This window comes from Ochotona curzoniae, unplaced genomic scaffold (genome assembly GCF_017591425.1).
Source record: "Ochotona curzoniae isolate NIBS_2020 unplaced genomic scaffold, NIBS_Ocur_1.0 contig_3819, whole genome shotgun sequence".
Lineage (NCBI taxonomy): Eukaryota > Metazoa > Chordata > Mammalia > Lagomorpha > Ochotonidae > Ochotona > Ochotona curzoniae.
Window position 1 is genome coordinate 6,602,110 of NW_024466004.1, and position 21,799 is coordinate 6,623,908.

At 41.8% G+C, this 21,799-nt stretch overlaps 1 protein-coding gene across 1 annotated transcript; it reads left to right on the forward strand.

Annotated features, from left to right (window-relative positions):
* The first annotated feature begins 207 nt into the window (after positions 1-207).
* LOC121158364 (adenylate cyclase type 10-like) lies at positions 208-21,575 on the forward strand. The gene is made up of 16 exons (XM_040983060.1): positions 208-271; positions 764-868; positions 4,944-5,007; positions 6,374-6,573; positions 9,192-9,397; positions 9,645-9,735; positions 9,825-9,913; positions 10,420-10,611; positions 11,566-11,687; positions 16,188-16,264; positions 16,360-16,549; positions 17,339-17,394; positions 17,751-17,904; positions 18,068-18,257; positions 19,523-19,609; positions 21,552-21,575. Exons 1-16 carry the CDS (start codon positions 208-210, stop codon positions 21,573-21,575), a joined length of 1,911 nt encoding a protein of 636 aa, XP_040838994.1.
* The last annotated feature ends 224 nt before the right edge of the window (positions 21,576-21,799 follow it).

Consider the following 21,799-nt stretch of genomic DNA (forward strand, 5'->3'; position numbering starts at 1 on the left):
TCGCCACTGCGCAGGGTGTCCTCCTCGGCGTCCACGTGACGGGTGAGGCCCCAGGGAGGAGCCTCCGTCCCCGGGGGCGGTTGGGCCGCAGCTGCCTGAGGCCGCGACGGTTCCCCGGCGGGGTACGGCTCCGGGCGCGTGCCGTAGCGGAGACACCTGCTGAGCTGCACCGGCCGCGGACCCCTGAGCGCATCTGGACTTGATGAAATGGAAATTCCCGAGGAGGGAAACGAGTCTTTTCCTGACACCACGCGGCGGGCTTCAAGCCCGGGTGTGAGCGGTTTCCAGTCCTGGTTCCGCCTCTTCGTGGGAGTTAATGCATCCTTTTAAGTCATTGTTTGAGTCCGAACGTTTGTGCCCATGGTTGGCGTTAGCAACCTAGCAGCCACGTACAGACATTCGTTTACTATTTGTGTAGTTTGTTCTCCAAGTGTCATGGATAGGAACATGGGTAACCCCTTAATCTAGAATTCCTTCCCCCATCCATGTTTTTCTCTAACCCTGTTGGAGCAAATCCTGTAATTTAGCGGGTCGGAGGAATGGGGAAGCAGGCTTTCTTTAAAAGGGGATTCTCTTCGCCGTCCGCATCCCCGGGAGGCAGAGGGTGGCTCCAGACACGTTAGCAGAAGCCCCAGCCCCTAGTAGGTAATGGCCACTCTGTGCATAAAGGAATTGATCGGAAAGGATGTGTTTTTCATGCTGACGGATGGGGCTGGCATTCGGGATTTGCAGCTCTAATGATAACCTTTGCTCTGTCGGTCAGGGTTTACAGCTTTGATGGACAGGCTAAGCCTCACCTGCCAGTTGGAGCATGACATAGACAAACTGGCCCACATCTTCAGTTACTACATTAGTGACATCGTGGAGCGTGAGTGACCACAGCAAGGGGAGCAAGGAGGTGCTGGGCTCCTGGTGGTTGGTACAATAAGAAGACCCGGGGGGTGGGGGGCTTGAAAGTGTGTACTCAGGAGTTAGCTAGAGCCTTAAGGGCCTTTAGTTGCCCAAGATGGCAAGCTCCATTTCAGCTTGTGTCTGCCTTTCCCTGCCCCACACCCTTCGGTCTCACATCCTGCTGCCTGAGAAGGCAGAGAAAACCTAGATTTCGTTATCAGGTTTGTAGTTTCTTTAAAAATACAATGTTCCCCAAGTGGTGTCTTCAAACAGTAATATGCATAACATGTATATATAATCGATACCACAGGGCTTTCCATTTTGTTACTGCAGTTTGACTCTGTGTTCCTGGATTTAGTCCTTCTAGGACTAGAATGTGTGTGTATTATATTTATATGCACATATATAATATAATAAATAATTTGCATATTTATCTAAGGAGGCAAAATCGTCTTTGTGTGCTCTATTAGTGTGTTTTGAGTGCCTGCACTGTACATGCTCTGTGTAGGGACAGGGAGGCAGAAACCCACACAGGAGCCTTTTAGTTTGGCTTGACCAGCATGGCATTTAATCAGCACTCAGCATTCTTTTTTTTTTTTTACTGATCAGGTCCATACAAATATGTTTACCATTCAAAGAATCATTGCTTTGGTGGCATCTCCCCTCTTTAACCCTGCAGAACAAGCATAGGCGATTCCCTTTGTCATCAGATTTGGGTGACACCACAGTTACGAAATGTATATTGTGCATATCTTATAATATGGAACTAGAAACACAGGGGCATTGTCAGACTCACCACCTGTCTTTGAAGTGTTTATGTTTTAATGGGAAAGACAGATAAAATCAGTATAGCTTATACATTCTCTTAAACTGCAAGGTATTTTTTAAGATCATAATAGGGTGAGGGTTTTCTATGTGAGACAGTAGTCATAGGATGCTCCTCAGAAGAGGTGATACTTAAACAGAGGTGCAGGGGATGAGGGTTGCGCCTTAGGAAGAGCATGTGAAGAAGACTAGATGCGCCAGTTCTGAGACTGGAGAAGGCTTGCCTGTTCTAAGAGCTGAGGGAGGACCAGTGTGGCCCGAGTGCAGCCAGCAGGAAGGTAAGGTTGGAAGAAAGCAGCTGCTGTCAGACCATCAAGCTCTGAAGCCTATAGCATGGAGTTTGAAGGATACATTTTGACCCAAAGGGAAGCTATGGGGAGGTCCTGGCAGGGAAGGAACAGGCTATGGTGTGTGTGTATTGAAGCTTGCTTTGGCTGTCTTGCGGAGGTTGGGTTATAGGGAGCTGGTGGAGAGTGACTGTTAAAGGATGGAAACGAAAAGGCATTGGAACCTGCTCGCGAGGTGATGGTAATGGGGTCTAGGGGAGTAGTTCTCAACCTCAACTACACATGCAGTAACCATCTGCAGAGCTTATTCTTGTTGCCTAGGCTTCACGCCAAATCAATTAAAGCAGAATCTCTTGGAATGTGTCCAGAAGTAGTATTTTCTTTAAGATTCACTAGCAGTTCCACTGTGCAGTTAAGACTGAAGACTATTGGCCTGGATACAGCAGCGGTACTCTGTGGGGATGGAATAACTTGCAAGAATGTTTTTTGCAGATTGAACCGATATGAGTTACTGATGGGTTGAATTTCAGTGGGAAGTGGTGAGAAAGGGGATTTGTAGTTTTGGCTTTCATAAGTGAATGAATGATGGTGTCACCTGCCAAGATCAAGAAGATTGAGCTTTGAGGAAAAAAATAATAAATCGAGGTTACAGTTCTAAATGTATTCAGTTTGGGATGCCAGCAAGTCATTCAAGTGGGGAAGACAAGTTAGTTGCTGTAATTAAGACTGGAGCTCAAAGAACAGATCTCTGTTAGAGCTGAAAATGTGAGTTGACAGCATAAAAATGGCACTTAAAATTTGATTGAGTTTCTGTGGAAAGAAAATTAATAAAGCAAGAGAACCTTAGGCTGTAGCTTGAGGTTCTCCAGGGGAAGATTGTTTCTAGGGATGGAAAACTGGGAAAAGGGAACTGCAAAGCAGCCAATCAAGTAAGATTTTTTTTTTTTTTTTTTAGGATTTGTTTATTTTTACTAGAAAGACAGATTTTACAGAGAGGAGAGAAGAACTCTGTTCTATTCACTAGTTCACTCCCCAGATGACCGCAGCAGCCTGAGTTGCGCCAATCTGAAACCAGGAGCTTCTTCCTGGTCTCCTACATAGGGAAAGGAGCCCAAGGCTTATCAGCATCCTCCACTGCTTGCCAAGGCATAAGCAGGGAGCTGAATGGAACACAAATTGGCATCCATATGGGTGGAGATGGAGAATTGACCTGTTGAGCCAATTCCCAGGGCCCAATATTGTTTGTTTGTTGGTTTGTTTGTTTTAAGATCTTTTTATTTTTATTAGAAAGTCAGATACATAGGAAGGAGAGACAGAGGGAAGATCTTCCATCCGATAATTCATTCCCCAAACAGCTGCAATGGCCAGAACTGAGCCTATCTGAAGCCAAGAGCCTCTGCTGGGTCCCCCATGTGGGTGCAGGGTCCCGAGGCTTTGGGCTGTCCTCAATTTTCCCAGGCCACAAGCAGGGAGCTGGATGGGAAGTGGGGCCGCCAGGACACAAGCTGCAGCCATATGGGTTCCCGGGTGTATGTAAGCAAGGACTTTAGCCGCTAGGTTACCACACTGCCCTTCCCCCAGTATTTTCTTAAAGACAAAAGGAAAGTAGTATTTTTAGAGGAAGGCTGCAGCTAGCTAGGTTGAAAATAGTAGCTGTCAAGTACATTATGTTCAGAAAAAATGCTGAATTTAGCATGATGAACACCGTAGAAATGACCCTGATAGTTTTAGTGAATTTGGTTGAGAATAAAGGTCAGATGGCAGTGGACTAAAAAGACTGTAGAAAAAAATATATTTTTAAAAAGATTTACTTATTTGCAAGTCAGATGTACAGAAAGAGGGATGGATAGATAGATGTTCCACCTGCTGGTTCACTCTGCAGATGGCTGTAATGGTCAGGGCTGGTCCAGGCCAAGCCAGGAGCCAGGAGCTGCAGCTGTTATCTCATGGATGCAGGGCCATGTCTGCTGCCTTCCCAGGCATGCTTTAGCAGGGAGCTGCATCTGAAGTGGAGCAGCTGGGTTTTCAGTCAGATTAACTGGCATTGCAGGCGGTAGTTTAAGCTGGCCTTGAGAAAACAATTTTTAAGGAATGAATGGGACCCGGTGCAGTGGCCTAGCAGCTAAAGTCCTCGCCAGAACACACCAGGATCCCATATGGGCTCCAGTTCTAATCCCGGCAGCTCCACTTCCCATCCAGCTCCCTGCTGGTGGCCTGGGAAAGCAGTCAGGACAGCCCAAAGCCTTGGGATCCTGCACCCACATGGGAGACCTGGAGGATGTTCTTGGCTCCTGGCTTCGGACTAGCACAGCACCGGCCATTGCAGTCACATCAGATGGAAGATCTTCCTCTCTGTCTCTTCTCTCTGTAAATCTGACTCTGTAATAAAAATAAATAAATTTTTAAAAAATGAATGGAAGATGATGAGAAAAGTATATTTAACCAATTATGTTGAGGATTTCTTTTGCTTATGTTTTGCTATGGAGGTAGTAGAAAAATGGAACTAATCAGAAAGTAAAACCAAGCCTAGGCTTTTTAAATTTTGATTTTTCTTTTTCAGCATATTGACAGGAATCATTAGTACACTGAAGATTAAGGTGATGGTAAAGTCCTTGAGAAAGTGATAAAGGGAGCAGACACCTAGTACCAGTGATAGGGAGTCTGTCAAGGCAGCAGAAGCACCTCCATGTGAGAGATGTCATAGGTCCAGGTGGATCTGGGGAGGAGGAAGGAGCCTGAGGCATGGAATGACCAAACTGATCTGATTTTTACTTTGTTCTCTCTTCTTTACTTGATTTCAGATGTACTCTGTTTCGGAGGGGATATCCTAAATATCACAGGTATTTTCAGTTTTCTGAGTACTTAAGGGACTGTGAATAGGGAGACTGTACTTAGGTAGGATTTGCCATCTTTGTTTATCATGTCTTGATTATTTAATAGGTGCTGGGCCCCATGGGTACCAAGGTGAGGGAGACCCAATGTCGGCCTCAGAGGATCTCCCAATGTAATTGGGAATTTTTGCCCATATTAAACTCTTGTGTGCTTTAAATTTCATTTAAATCAAATGCCAAGAAAATAAGTAGCTATAAATTATATTTTATAATTTTTATAATTATGTTTTATTTTAAAAAAGGGCAGAGTTAACAGAAAGAAGGGGAGACAGAGATCTTCCGTCTTCTGATTCACTCCTCAAATGGCTGCAGTGGCTAGAACTGGACCAGTAAGCAGCCACGAGCTGCTTCTCTGTCTCCCACGTGGGTGAAGGGCCCAGGCACTTGAGCCATTCTCCACTGCGTTCCAGTTCATTAGCAGGGAGCTGAATTGAAAGTGCAACAGCCAGAACTTGACCCAATCTTCATGTGGGATGCTTGTGCTATAGACGAGATTTAACTTGCTGCACCATAACACTGACCCCTCTTCTTTTGCTTTTTTATAAATTATGCTTGAGCAGATTGATGAGAAACCAAGTCATTAATAGCAACAGGTAGACAACGTAAGAGAAAAATATTTTTCTATCTGGAAAGATCTTAGGATCGTTAACAACTATATGGCCTAGTATTGACCCACCTTCTCATCTAAAATTTTTTTTAAAGATTTATTTTTATTATTTTTTTATTGGAAAGGCGGATATACAGAGAGGAGAGACAGAGAGGAAGATCTTCTGTCCGATGATTCACTCCCCAAGTGAGCGCAATGGCTGATGCTATGCCGATCCAAAACCAGGAGACTCTTTCGGGTTTCCCACACGGGTACAGGGTCCCAAAGCTTTGGGCCGTCCTCGACTGCTTTCCCGGGCCACAGGCAGGGAGCTGGAAGGGAAGCAGGGCTGCCGGGATTAGAACCGGCGCCCATATGGGATCCCGGGCGTGCAAGGTGAGGACTTAACCACTTGCGCCACCACGCTGGGCCCTAAAATTTTTTTTAAAAATTTATTTTATTTTATTTACAAAGTGAGATATGTGAGAGGAGGAGAGACAGAGAGGAAGATCTTCTGTCCGATGATTCACTCCCCAAATGTCCACAACAGCCAGGGCTGCGCTGATCTGAAGCTAGGAACCAGGAACCTCTCCTGAGTTTCCCACCTGGGTGCAGGATCCCAAAGTTTTGGGCCTTCCTCGACTGCTTTCCCAGGCCACCAGCAGGGAGCTGGATGGGAAGTGGAGCTGTCGGGATTAGAACTGGAGCCCATATGGGATCCTGGTGTGTTCTGGCGAGGACTTTAGCTGCTAGGCCACGGCACCGGGCCCCTCATCTAAATTTCATAAAATCAGCCGTAAAATTAGATTTGAACTTGAACCTGTATTTTTTAACCTCTTTGGTAGTACCTATCCCCCTCTGCTAGTATATTGAGTCTTGTTCATTATTGGGAGTTTTGCCTTTGATCAGCTGACTCTAGATATTTCACCCCTGTCACTCTGTCCTGCAGGAAATGTGCTCCTGGCACTCTGGACGGTAAAACAGAATCAACTGAGTGACATCATTACCCTGGTGGCAAAGTGCAGTCTGGAGATACAAGAGAAATTTGGGATCTACCATACCAGAGAAGGCCAGGACCTGCAGCTAAAAATAGGTAGTAGCTCCTAAAAGAGTGATTTAATTAGAGAGGAAAAAATGCCTGTAAGATTTAAAAATATAAATGACAAACCAAGGAAAAATACACTTCATACAGACAAATGGTGAATTCCTCTACTATATTAACAGAGCCAAGAAATCAGGAAAAGACTAACATTCTGTGAAAAATTGGTGAAGGGTATAAGTAAATGGTAAGTGGACAAAGCAATACATACATTTTGGCATATATTTCAGCCAGAGCTGTGCCAATCTGAAGCCAGGAGCCAGGAGCTTCTTCCCAGTCTCCCACAGGGATGCAGGGTCCTATTTGGGCTGTCCTCTACTGCTTTCTCAGGCCACAAGCAGGGAACTGGAAGGGAAGTGGAGCAGCCAGGATTAGAACTGGAACCCATATGGGATTCCAGGCATGCAAGGTGAGGATTTAGCCACTAAGCTATTACCATGCCTGGCCTACAGTGGAAGATGTTTTATGTATGTTATTTATGTATTTTAGGGTTTTTCTATTTATTTATGAATGGCAGAGTGACAGATCTTGCTTTCTGGTTAATTTCTCAAATGCCTGGCACATCCCGGACTGGGCCAGGTTGAAGCCTGGAGCTCTGTCTGTGTCTCCCCCTATGGGTGATGGGGGTGGGAGTACTTGGACCATTACATGCTGCCCCTGTAGGTGTGCTTTAACGTGAAGCTAAAAGTGCAAGAGGACCCAGGACTTGAACCCCTGCACTCCAGTTTGGGGTTTAGTTATTTCAGACAGGGTCTTCACCCACAATGTCACAACACCAAACCCCTGTGTTTACATTTTGAAATATGTTATTCTGTAACATAATCAGAAATACAATCCAGTATAATAAAATTAAAAAGCTGCTCCCAGAGGCCAGTTTCACCAGTGACAAAATCAAGACTAGAGAAGCTCAAGAGAAAAGACTTCTTTACAGGAGTCAAAAGCAGCAGTGAACAATGGTATTATATGGCATCTGTGCTCTCCTGTTGGTGTGTGTGGAGGGAGAATTCTGCCTCTTTTTTCTTTTGTTTTTGGTTTATTGAGGAGTGATTGATACTGTACATAGAAGTATTTGCATGTTTTTGAAACTCATCACGATAAAGCTAAAGAACACATCAGGCACAAGAGTTTTCTTATTTATATTCGTTTGTACATCCTTTCTGCCTCCAATCACCTCTCCTATTCCCAAGCAACCACCAATTTTCTTTCTGTTTAGAGAAGTTATACTGAAATTTTTTAAAAGAATGTTACATAAGTAGAATCATCCAGTTGTATTTTTTGGCTAATTTTACTATAAGTTCTTTGGGATTCACCAATTTGTGGTGTTTATCAATAGTATATTGCTTTTTATTGCTGAGTAGTATTTTATTTGATCATATTACAGTTTGTTCATTCACTTTTACTGATGGGCATTAAGGTTGTCATTTTTATTACAAATAAAACTATTGTGATATCTGTGTACAATTCTTTGTATAGATGTATGCTTTCATTTCGCTTGAGTAAATACCAACACATAGAAGACTGAGTCAGATGGTGTGTTTAACTGTTTAAGAAATCAGTCTTCCAAAGTGTGTACTGTTTTGCATTTCCAATAGCACTGTATGAGGGGTCCAGTTTTTCTTTGTCCTTATCAGCTCTTGTTATCTAAAGATCTTCTTTGAACATTTTTTAATTTTATTTTTTAAGAAAGTTACTTATTTTTATTGGAAAGTCAGATACAGAGAGAAGGAGAGACAGGAAGATCTTCCATCCACTGATTTACTCCCCAAGTGACCACAATGGCTGGAGCCGAGCCGATCCGAAGCCAGGAGCTTCTTCCAAGTTTCCCATGTGGGTGCAGGGTCGCAAGCCTTGGGCTGTCCTTGACTGCTTTCCTTGGCCGCAAGCAGTGAACTGGATGGGAAGCAGGGCTGCTGGGACAAAAACATGGAATCCCACATGGGATCCTGGCGCTTGCAAGGCAAGGACTTTAGCCACCAGTCCATCACACATTGACCATTTCTTAACAGCACAAACTTATTGAAGATGTTAGTTTTACACTTGTAATGTCTGGGAAAGCCTTTATTTCACATCTACTTTGGAAATGTTTGAGTATACAATTTCAGTTAACAGACTTTCTCGTGTATTAAAACTGTTGTTCCACGTTCTTGTAGCTTGCGGTATTTTTAACAAAAAATCTCCGTGTTTTTGCTTCTTTGGGTATAATTTTTGCTTCCCTTTATCACAATTGCTTATATTTTCTCTAGCACTGGCTTTCAGTAATTTGGTCATGATACGCATTAGCATAATTTTATTTGTGCTTAGAACTCATAGGCTCTAGGTATGTACAATTTTGTTTTTGTTGTTCTTGTTTCAGATTTTTAAAATGGTATACTATTTTTCTTTAAAGAATTTTTCTGCTCTGCAAGGACACATTTATTAAGCTACATATAGCTGTCCCACAGCTCACTGATGGTGTGTGTTCAGTATTCTCATCCTCCTTCCCATTTCATTTTAGTTTCTATGACTGTGTCTTCACATGCATAAAGCCATGTGGGGATTCCACATCTCTCCCTTTGCGTAATTTTCCTACTGAGTCGTTCTTTTCTCCGCTTGACTCCTTTTTCTGTGTGTAGGTCTGTCAGCAGGTCGGATTTCCCAGGTTATTGTTGGAGATGAGCAACGGCAATACCTCTTGGTGATTGGGCGGGATGTAGATGATGTCCAGTTAGCTCAGCGTTTAGCTCAGGCAAATGAGATCGTCCTGTCGTGGAACTGCTGGAAGCTCTGTGAACAGTACATGTTTGAAGTGGAAATCATGAGGGAAGATGAAGCTGTGAAGGTAGGAGGCTGACCCCACCCACTGCACTTCTGGAAAGTGCCTCCTAGTGGCAGTCACATATTGCCTGTTTTGGAAGGTAGGGGATTCTCTAGGAAATGAACTGAATCAAAACAGTGAGATTGGAAAGACAGAGGGTAAACATGAGACTAGTCTCCTTTTCTGTGCCCAGCTTCCTCATCCCCTGTTAAGCGACCAGGTGATCAGGTTGATGGGTGGGCATAGAATTGAGCAGTTTTCTCTTCTGTAGTTAAGAGATTTGCACATCATTGACCGATTTGATTTTGATGAACACTTTGACAAGTGCCTCAATTATCTGCCACACTACCGTACAAGTGCTGGTAAGTTATTTTGAAATTTCTACCTAAGCCCCAGATTTTCAAGATTAATTTTCCACATAGCCAGAGACATTTTGTTTTTCTTTCTTCAGAGACTCTAAGAACTGCCCTGGAATTGGATCCAGACTCCACACTTGAACAAACACTGCGAAAACACATCATGACAAACCTTTTGAAGAAGGTGAAGTCCCAGTTCATGAGTCATGTAGACTATGTGTGAACAGGTGTACATTTATATGTAGATATGTTTTGTATTGATCCAGTTCATCTCTGGCTTCCCATTTGCACCAATATAACTGCTATAATGAATGTGTCATTATCTTTAGATTTATCAGTCCTAGAAAATAAAAGCCAAACTCATTTTTCAGTTATTCTTCCTGGATCTTAATCCACTGTAACAAGGTGTACAGTATGTTCTTGGTAAATATGTACTGATTGTGAATATATGAATATACATAAATCCACTAGTAAAATGACTAAAGGAATTGGATATATATTGTACTGTTACAAATTTTGGCAAAATTTATGAGTGAAATAGGATTAAAGTTATTTTAAATTCTAGATTTACTGGTCTATGCCTCTTGAAAATGACACATAAGTGTTATTATGAAATACACAATTAAAATGCCTTAGCATAATGCTGGGAAGTTGAAGATACTGTCAGAATAATGCATTGTGTCTTTATAGATTGATGAAGGCCAACCAATGGAATATGTATCTGAATTACGTACCGTAACTACAGTTTTGATCAGCGTAGAGTTCCACAAGACAGCGTGGATATTGCATTTGTGTCGTCTTATCCAGGAGGCTGCCTTATATATCTCCACAGTTATTGAGAAAGCAGGTGGCCAGCTGAGCCGCATCTTTATGTTTGAGAAAGTAAGTTCAAAGGGACTTGACCCATCAGTATTAGAGAATGAGTGCAGACTAAATAACAAGTTATGCATGACTAGCTTGTTTCCTGCATAGTACAAGCATAAGTCAGATTTTTAACTTCTTATTTTGTAGCAAACTATACTACATTAAAGCTTCAACTGATAGAGATGGAGTATCTTAGTTCATTTAATTTCCAGGCTTACTTAGGGTTATTTTCTATATCATTTTCTATTCAGTTCTTTTTGGAAAATTCTTGTGAAGGAATAAGGAGTGTTTGGCTCTATTAATAAACTAAATGCAGTCATGCTTTTCTCAGATAATTGAGGCACTAGGGAAAGAGCAACATCGTGATATTTGACAGTGGCAAGTGAAGAAAATGTGAGTAGATAGATTTAGCTAAAGATATATACAAAAAATTTTTGAAAAGTTCTTGATACCAGTTTTTTCTTTAAATGTCATTTCTTTGAATAGTTAGCTAAATTAAGATGTTCTTTTAAATTATTTTTTAATTTCATTTTTCCATGTGTTTTTTCCTTTGAAAAAGAATACACTTCCACTGATTTATATCCCTAATGCTTGGAATAGCTGAGACTAGGTTAGAGCCAGCAGCCAGGAACACTGTCCATTTCTCCCATGTGGGTAGCTTGGGCATAGCAACTTGAGCCATCATCTGATGCCCTCAGGGTGCACATTAGCGGGAAGTTGGACTCAAGAACAGACTGAGATGCAGGTGCCCCGAGTGTCACCTTCACTATGAGGCCAAACACCTCCCCTCCAAAGTTCTTTTTTTTAGTGTTCGCCTTGCTGTACCCCATTTCATGAATCATGTAAAATTCTCTCTTTCCAGCAGCAGACCAGTCAGAATAGAATCTGGCTTCATTCAGGAGAGTTGGTTTAGTTGAGGAAAGCTATGTTCCCTCCCCAAGTAAACTTTTCTTTCTTTGTTATCTCTCTCAGGGCTGCATGTTCCTCTGTGTTTTCGGCCTTCCTGGGCATAAGAATCCAGATGAGTGTGCACAAGCCCTGGACAGCTCCTTCCGCATCTTCAGCTTCTGCTGGGAGAATCTTAATGAGACCAAGTGAGGAGGAAAGTGGGGCAGAATTTGCCTACAGGGGAGAGAAAACTGAGTAGTCAGCAAAGAGGATCTATTAAGCAATCTGGATTAAAAGTGTATCCTGGATAGGGAGGGAAAATAAAGATAGGTGTCATCTAATGGAGCAGGACTGAGGAATACAGCCAAGGAACAGCAGACATGTACATTAATATAACGCAAACAACATACTTGCATGTGGAGAGGCTGCTAGTCCACAAGAGGAAAGAGAGAAGTTGTGGGGTTATGACCAAATTGGAAAGGACCGTAACTGGTTCACTCTCCATCTTTCCCGGAACCTTTGCTTTTTCTGGATTTCACACTGAATCGGTTTTCCATCCATGCTCACCCTTCACCACCGCTGCCTATAAAAACTATTCCTAATAAAGGAATAGGAAATTACATTCTCTCACCAGTTGTGTCATGACAAAGTTGGTTGGAATTTTTCAAATGACTTTTAAATTTGTGTTTATTCATTTTACTTGAAAGGTTGATGATAGGCCCAATGCAATGGCTCAATGGATAAATCCTTTTCTAACACACTGGGATCCCATATGGATGTCAGTTCCTGTCCTGGCTGTTCCACTTCCCTTCCAGCTCCCTGTTTGTGGCTTGGCAAAGCAGTGGAGGATGGCCCAAAGCCTTGGGATCCTGCACCCATGTGGGAGACCCAGAAGAGTTTCCTGGTTCCTGGTTTTGGATCAGCTCAGCTCCAGCCATTGCAGCTACTTGGGGAGTGAACCAGTGGGTAGATCTTTCTATTTCTGTTTCTCTCTGTAAATCTGCCTTTCCAATAAAAATAAATCTTAGAAAGAAAAAGCGGTGGTAGAGGAAGATTTCCTCCCATCTGTGAATCATCCCCACAGACGCTTATAGCAGTTAGGGCAAGACCAAGCTGAAGCCAGGATCTAGGAACTAACCGAAACCCAAACCTCTCATGTCGGTGGCAGGGACCCAGCTACTCTGATCATTACCTCTGTATCCCAAGATGTGCACAAGCAGGAAATAGAGCTAGGAGCAAAACCAAGATTGAACCCAGGCACTTCAATAGGAGATGTGAACATCCGAAACAATATTTTTTAACCAATAGGTCAAACACCTGCCTTGTGTGAGTGTGTATGTATGTTTTTAATGCTGATGGAATTTAAAAATGTTATTCCAGTGTTAACATTGATTCAAACATTAATTTGTTTGCCATCCCTTACTCAACATTGTAAAAATAGTATCCTGCATATACATAGTGCTTTAATATTTGTGGAACATTTTAGAGTATGCTACCAGTAGGAAAGTTTTCATCCCTCTTTTACATATGAGAAAACAAGGGCCACAGAGGAAAAGTTACTGGCAAGTGAATAAACTAGAGCTGGTAATGAAATTCAAATCTTCAGATTTCAAATTTTGGGTTGTGTCATTAACCCGCAGCTACCTCTTAGAAAATGCAGATAGACCTCCCAAAGTATCATGTGTACTTTTAATGTGGAGATATAAAATACACATACTGGAACTTTTTTTAGAGATTGTCTGATGCAACTCTTTACTTTATTAGAGGAAAGATATTATAGTTGCTTAATCGATGGTAAAACTGTTAGTCCAAGGACTATCATATTGACATGTTTTACAGATTTCTAGGATTTGCGTATAGTTCTACAACCTCTCTCACACTCTTTTTAGTTTTTTAGATTTGTCTGGTTTTTTTTTAATTAATTGAAAGGAAGATTTACAAAGAGAAGGGATACAGAGAGAAAGATCTTTCATCCACTGGTTCACTCCCCAAGTGGCTACATTGACTGGAGCTGAGCCAATCTGAAGCCAGGAGCCAGGAGCTTCTTTCGGATTTCCCACGTGATGCAGGGTCCTAAGGCTTTGGACTGTCTTCATCTGCTTTCCCAGGTCACAAGCAGGGAGCTAGAAGGGCAGTGGAGAGGCCGGGACATGAACCAGTGCCCATATGGGATCTTTAGCCACTAAGCTATCATGCTGGGCCCCTCTCCCCCAGTCTTATCTTCAGTATAAATATGATGGGCCAACCCCTCCAGTTAGAGTTGTCCATTCTGCTCTTGAATTTTGCATTTACCTGTGACCCTCAAAGATCCTGCTATTGGCCCTGATTCTTGAATGCAGAAGTCATTTCTTTGGCCTTTAGAGACTATTTTACTATGCCCTTAAAATTACCTTCTGTGACTTCACTGTAATTACTGATCATTTTGATATTACTTACTTTAGAATGCAATCGATGTTAGCAACTATTTGGAATATTTGAGTTCATTAATCTGACTTCCTTAATTTAACAGAACTAAGACCCAGAATTGTAACACTAGTAAACTAAGTAGTGTGATAATGTCAGAGTATGAAAGTGAAATGTCAAGGCCAGTGTTTTTTTCCTCAAAAGTAGTAATTGAATCAGGCTTTCTCCAAGTGTGTTTGTTAGGACACTCATTCCTTACTGTACTCACAAAAATAGGACTGGGACGTGATGCAAACTCTATTTCTTTCCTGGAAGTTCCTGGCATCCATTAACATATCCAAGGTTCTGAGAAGTCATAATGGTAGAGAAATTTATTGCATTTAGTTTTACTTGGCATTTAACAAACTTATGTGATCCCAGTGCTTTTCTCCAGGAATGCCTGTAACATCCAAAGGAACTAATTTTTTGAGGAGCATGTTTGCAAAATGGTGCCTGCGTGACTTCATTGGCACATCGTGTTGTTCATGCTCTCTACTAAACAACAGCAAAAGCAATACCCAAAGCTGCAGTTCACATCCTACCCAGGACCTTATTCATCTTGAACATTTTCTGTTCTGAGAAATATTTTCTTTTTAACCCTTTGGAAGAAACTTGACATCCCTGAGTCTGTCTCTAGGATAATTTTGAGATATAGGGAGTTCAGTGTCATTATCTCAGCTCCTGGTTTTTTAGTAACAGAATGTATATATTACTACATTTATAGAATAATGGATATTTTCATCAGTGGACAAGATTTTTATTTATTTTTTATTTTTTTAAGATTTTTTTTTATTATTTTTTTATTGGAAAGGTGGATATACAGAGAGGAGAGACAGAGAGGAAGATCTTCCGTCCAATGATTCACTCCCCAAGTGAGCGCAACAGCCGATGCTATGCCGATCCAAAGCCAGGATCCTGGAACTTCTTCCGGGTCTCCCACACGGGTGCAGGGTCCCAAAGCTTTGGGCCGTCCTCGACTGCTTTCCCAGGCCACAGGCAGGGAGCTGGATGGGAAGCGGGGCAGCCGGGATTAGAACCGGCGCCCATATGGGCTCCCGGGCGTGCAAGGCGAGGACCTTAACCACTTGTGCCACCACGTCGGGCCCTGGAAAAGATTTTTAAAAGAAAGAGGGAATATAGACTGAATCCCTGCTTCTGCTCAGCCCAGCTCCAGCCATTGTGAATATTGGCCAGCAGATGAGATCTGTCTATCTATAACTCTCAAATAAATGATTTTTCAAAAGTTTGTCTAGTGGTCAGGAGACCTGGAGTCTCATTCTAACTTTACTGTTTGCTTCTGCTATATATTTCTGGGAAAGTTAATTAACTCCTTTAGTTTTTTTCTTTTTCTCAAATGGTATAAAAATATTTGCCTTACTCACCATGTAGATTTGCTCTTGAGTACCTCTTAAAGGATCAGATGAGGTAATAATTTGAACATAAGAAACATCTGATAAGGGCCTGGTGCAGTAGCCTAGTGGTTAAATCTTGCCTTACATCCACCGGGATCTGGTATGGGCGCTGGTTCATGTCCTGGTTGCTCCACTTACTATCCAACTCCCTGTCTGTGGCCTGGGAAAGCAGTTGAGGACGGCCCAAAACCCTGGGACCCTGCACCCACATGGGAGACCCAGAAGAAGCTCCTGGCTCCTGGTTTCAGGTCAGCTTATCTCTGTCTGATGTGGCCACTTGGGGAGTGAACCAGCAAATGGAAAATCTTTCTGTATCTCTTCTCTCTGTATATCTGCCTATTGGATATTGGATAGGCAGATATACAGAGATTTAAAAAACTGACAGAAGATTTCTTTTTTTAGATTTATTTGTTTTATTGGAAAGGCAGATGTACAGAGAGGAGGAGAGACAGAGAGGAAGATTTTCCGCCTGATGATTCACTCCCCAAGTGGCCAGAAAGGCCGGTGCTGTGCCGACCCGAAGACAGGAGCCAGGAACTTCTTTTCCTGTCTCCCACATGGGTGCAGGGTCCCAAGGCTTTAGGCCATCATTGACAGAAGATTTTAAAAATCTTTTCTTAATAATAATATCCCAACTAAAATTCCTGAAGTGGGGTGCCGTTCTGTTCCTTTGTTTTTCTCTAATAGTAAGAACTATATACCAGTCTTGTGCTGTAGAATGACAGCAATCTCTAGCCTTCTCCATTCTGAGCTCCTAAGCCAGATTTCTGGATTTGAGGGTTGGCAGAGATCTAATGCCTGATGCGGAGGCTTCTGACTGTATCTGCCCATTGTTACTTTTCTGTTCCCCAGGCTTGTTTCCATCAGTATCACCAATGGACCAGTATTCTGTGGTGTGGTTGGAGCAGTGGCCAGACATGAATATACAGGTAGAATTGACGTTGGACTTAAGAGATGAAGGTAGAGAAGTAATAATAATAAAAAAAAATCTCACCCTTTTTGTGTTACTATCGCCCTGACACAGTTATTGGCCCAAAGGTGAGCCTTGTGGCTAGGATGGTAACCGCTTACCCAGGGTTGGTGTCCTGTGATGAGGTAACATATCTGAGGTCCATGCTACCTGCTTACAACTTCAAGAAACTCCCAGAGAAAATAATGAAAAATATCTCCAATCCAGGAACGATGTATGAGTATCTTGGCCACAGCAGATGTGTGTAAGTATTGGTTTGTGATGGTTCATTCATTCCTCTTATACAGAAAACATAGGAATGAATTTTTCATTGTGTGAAATTAGAAACATGCTGTTAATTCTGGCCTGCTGGAATAAGACATGTAAGAAGAGAATTGTCTGAGATCCTTAGCTAGTTCCTCAGTCAACTTCTTCCTCTCTGATAGCAAAACAGTAGCAGTAAGTCACCCACCCATTTCCTTTAAATGCTTTGCAATTTATTTCCATGAGCCTGGAAAAAAATAATATTCCCTTTCTCCTTACAGTTTTTACTTTTAAAAAGTTCCTTGTGGTGCAACAGGTCAAACTACTGCTTTGGACTCCCATAATACATTTTGGAGTGCCCAGGTTCAAGATCCACCACTGCTTCTGGTCTACCTTCCTGCTAATGCTCACTCTGGGAGGTAGTAGAAGGGAGGCAGGAGTACTTGGATCCCTGCCTTTCTTATGGGAGACCCTGATTGAGTTCTGAGCCTTAACCTAGCCCAGCCTTGGCTGTTGTGGACATTTGGGGCATAAACCAGCAGATAAAAGATTTGTGTCTGCCTCTCATTTTGCCTTTCAAATAAATAAACATAAGAAATATGCTTTTTTTTAAAAAAAAAAAAGGTGACTTTGAATAAGTGTCTCCTCTTAGAGCTCTCCCAGAGGAAGAGAAAATACCCTTTTATACAGAACTCTGCATTTTCAGTTACCTGAAAATACTTGCTTAGGAGGACAGTTGTTTCCTGAGTCTATTTCTGCTAACCATATTCCAACATCCTTTCTCCCCCAGAATGTTTGGGAAGAGACATTTACCCAGAGAGAGAAATAAAAGTCACCCTTTGCTAGGTGAGTGTTCTTTTTCATATGAATTTATTAATTTATTCTCTTTCAGCAGTGTCAGACTTTGAAGATTAAATTATTATAGATAGTTTTACAACAACTGAAGTATTGTAATTCCCATGTCTAATTGTTTGGATATTATCACACAGGCTCTGGAACAAACTTTGAAGACCTACTTGTGTTTGTTTAGTCTATAATTGGCTTTTTAGAAAGATCTACAAAGCCCCATGGACATGGGATTCTGCCAGACTTTCTGTAGGGGTGAAAGGAAACATTCTGAGAATTAGCTTTGCCAAATTATTTCAGATAAACAGTGTCTGCCAAAAGCATGGGAGCTTTGGGTTCCTCTGGTCTCTTTGCAGATCGAGAGAAAGAACTAGAAGCCTTTAAAGTGGCCCATCAGGGGTGTTTGCACCAGAAGAAGGGACAAGCGGTTCTGTATGAAGGTGGAAAAGGCTGTGGGAAAAGTCAGCTATTGGCTGAAATAAACTTTCTGGCCCAGAAGGAAGGGTACAGGTAAAGACTCCTGCTTTCTGACATTGTCAGAGCCTGCTCTTTGGGGTGTTTCTTTCCCTTGCTGGTGAAATTCTGTGTCAGTAAATTGAGTGCACTCGGACTGGTAGAGGAGCAACCTGTGTGTGGGTGGGGGAACTCCCGGTGACCAAGTGACATTCACCAGGGTGTTGCCATTGAAGCTGAAGGAAGCAGATTCCAAGCAGTACTTCTATGCCATCCAGACCCTCATGGCCATCTTCTTTGAGATCGATACATGCCCAGCCTACTACCGGCAAGAGTGTCTGCACAAACAGCTGCATGGGATAGTGCAGGAGCCACTTCACTGCCTTTTCAACGACCTCTTCTTTGTGAAGGTAATGAAGGTGGTAACAGTTATACTGTAGTGTTGTCTGTCTGAATACTTATAGGCCGTACATGTTTATTTGGGTGTGAAAACAAGCAGATTTACAAAAAGTTTGTGGAAATGTGTATTATGGAAAAACTATTCATGGTTTTCAAATTTTGCCCCAAAATCAACCAACTTATTACTTGTTTTCACAGATTGCGTGTGTGTGCATATGTGTGTTCTAGGAACACATATTTAGTAATGGTAGAATTGAGATTTCAAATCCCTTTGATGCCTAAGCCCAAGATTTCTCATTTTTGAGAAAGTGGAATCTAAGACTGACTTACACTTGGCAGTTCATACTTGCTTGTTTCACAGTTGCTGGTTCTGGTACAGACCTTTTAACTTCAGTTATCTTGAAATGATTACCTCATAATGTTTTTATGTGAATTCTAAAGGAGATATAGTTTATAAGAAAGTGTGTGGTAAGTTTTAAAATACTAAGAATATTGATTCTCACCAGTAATGCATCGTCAGAAATTCTATCCATGTGTTCTAGCATCAGTTGCAGTTTTTCAGTCTTTAGCCCTACCTTCCTATTCCCTAGCCACAGAATTTATTGCTTCAACTGTCATCTGAATCAAAAGCCTGCAAGGTCTAGGGTTTATGGGATCTCACATAGCACACCAGCTAACTGATCCGCAGTTACATTTATGCATCCTTGTATTTTCTCCTTATCTCCCCAGCCTTCAGAGTATTAAATTTAGTGGAAAATAGGAAACACTAACATCTGTCCAATCCCTTAGCATAGCCCTCTCTTAAGATAGGCCTCGGCTTGGGGGCTAACCCTTGCCAACATGTCCAACAGGAACCTTACTTTGGCTGTCAAATCCATGGTAGCTCATGTGCCTTATTCTAGCACAGGAAATAACATTATACAATATCTATTGTATTTCATTCTGACAGGACTCATGTATGCATCCATTCTTGGTATACTTGGCATTATTGGGGTACTAGGGCTTCCCAAAGTGACCTTCCTACACCAAAACTTCATTTACTGCTTCATTACAATTTGATATGGACAGGAGATAAGATTTCTGTCTCTAACTTCCAAGAACTTTGTCCTACCCTCTAAATTACATGGTGAGGTCGGATTGGCCTGTGCAACTATACACAATCATCAGAAAGCCCATTTAGTAGAAATAGAATCATTTTCTGTTCCCTTTGGAGGAACTGAATGTTTTTATTAGGGTGTCTATTGGAATGCTAATATATAATAATTTTCCTGCTCAGTTTCCCATATCCTTCAAAGTTTCGCACATGGATGATTTGGCCAGACAAAAGAAGGTGAAATCATGTTTTATTCAAGTACTTCGGAAGGTGGGTAATTTTCTACATACCATCAACTTCTAATATGTAGGGATGGCTTATACCCATTTTAACTCATTCACATCACATCTTGATTTAGAAATTTCTTCACATATTTGTTGATATTTTCATTATTTGAATCTGCCTTCAATGTTGGATGAATCCAACAGTGTAGCACAGCATGCATGAAAAGGTCTTAGTTCTTTCTTCATCCTGTTCTGTAATGAAATTTTAGTAACGTAATTTAAAACAATGGTTTCTAAGTACGGTCTTATGCTCTAACTCAGGGTTGCAGAATAAAAATCTAACCAGAGATTGATAAACCCATTCTGGAAAGTTGATTAAATGTAACTAGTCAAATTCTGATGAAAACATTTACTAAATGCAGCAGCTCCAGTCCTAGCTATAAGACTACTCCCCGCAGTGTCTGTTCAGGAAAGCCTCTTAAGAATTGGCCTGGACACATGAACGAACATGTAATGTAATGGCAGATGTTAGAAATGAGAGTAAATGAAAACATAGCCATACAGTGTGATCTCAAAGTAGTCCTGAATGAAAGAGAAATAACGAGATCTATAATATAATAGCATTTATATAAGAGCAATTTAATTGGTGAAGCAACAATGCACATTATAATAACTCTACACAAATAAAAAACTGTAAGAAACACATTTGAATGGTCACCTGAGGCAGTGGGAAGGGAAGTAGGAATGGGAAATGTGGAGAAATAGTGAATATATTTTTAAAGTCCACAAAAGTGAGTCCTGATAATTGGTAGTGATGGCAAGCACTCCAGGAGATGTGATGTGCAACCCAGTTTGGAAATTGCTCTTTTAGTGTGTATTGTGAGTTCGCACACAGGGTGAAGCCTTAGCCAAAATGAAATATTGGAATGTTCCAATTTTGAGTTGGAGAATATTTTGATGACTTCTTTAAATTTTCAGTCATTTTATGTTCAAGAAAAACTCAGTATATTTCTTTAGGAATTAGCTTACCAAGGCTGTTGTTTATATTTGTAATGTGAAATAATACCTGGATTTAGGATACATGTTACTCTAAAAATCCCAGCCTATGTTGACATTTTATTAAATTGCTGATGTGAAATGTAAGAGAGGTTTGAAAACCAGGAGACTTCATTTCTAATCAGAGATTATTATTGTTTATTTGCTATTATTTCCAGGCAGTGAGGAAAATGCCACTTCTTTTCCTGATTGACGAGGCCATGTATATAGATGCAGCTTCCTGGGCATTCTTGGGAGCATTGCTCTCCAGGGTGCCCATCCTGATGGTGATGACATTGACCACTACCTACACCCTGTGTGTCGGGGCCCAGAATTTCCTGCAGAGCCCTCAAGCTGCTCTTGTGCCCATTTCGAAGTTGGCGGCAACCTCGCTGTTGAGACTAGCATGTTGGGAACTGGGGGTGGTGAGCATCCCGCAAGAGTTGCAGAGGTGAGTGAGTAGGATGAGCTGGGCAGCTCATTAAGGGCCGAGCCAGTACCGTAATGCTGATAAGTGAGAAGGCTCAGGTCTCGGCAGAGTCTGGGAAGGGAAATGGCGGAGTAACCATGACGAGACTTCAGATCAGCTTTAAGGGAGATAGTCCCCTTGCAGACCAGTAAAGAACTACCTCTGTCGACCATCCACTCAGGCTTCCTAAAGACAGTTAGGCCTTGGATTACTTGTTTAATATGTTGGTTTTATGTATCCAACTCCTAAGCAAGAGGGTGTTAGTTCTTTTTAACAACCATAGAAGAAAAGTTACTTCCAAAATGAATTTCAAAGCCAATTAGAAATCATTATTTTTCTTTACATTTTGTGCTGCTTGCATGTGTTGGTGTGTATCATCCAGAGCTGTGTTCAACAAAAGATCCCTCAGTATGAAGTACCCTTATGCTTGGCTCCCCTGAAATGGGCATTTTTAGTCAGCAATTCCCCGCTTACCTCTCTGCAGCTACCTTCTCCGCAGGTGCTTTAGCAACCCCCTCTATTGTGAGATCTTATGCCAGGACCTTCTCTCTAAGGACATATTGCTCTTTCATGATCTGCAAAAGGAAGAAAAGGAGAACACCAAGTGGGAGACCCTGTCTGGTAAGTTTAACTTTCCAGGTCTTTATGCTGTCCCAGCTGGTCAAGTTCATTTTCCAATATTGCATCAGCTAGCCTTTATGAAGCATATTCCTATTCCCTGCTGACATTTTG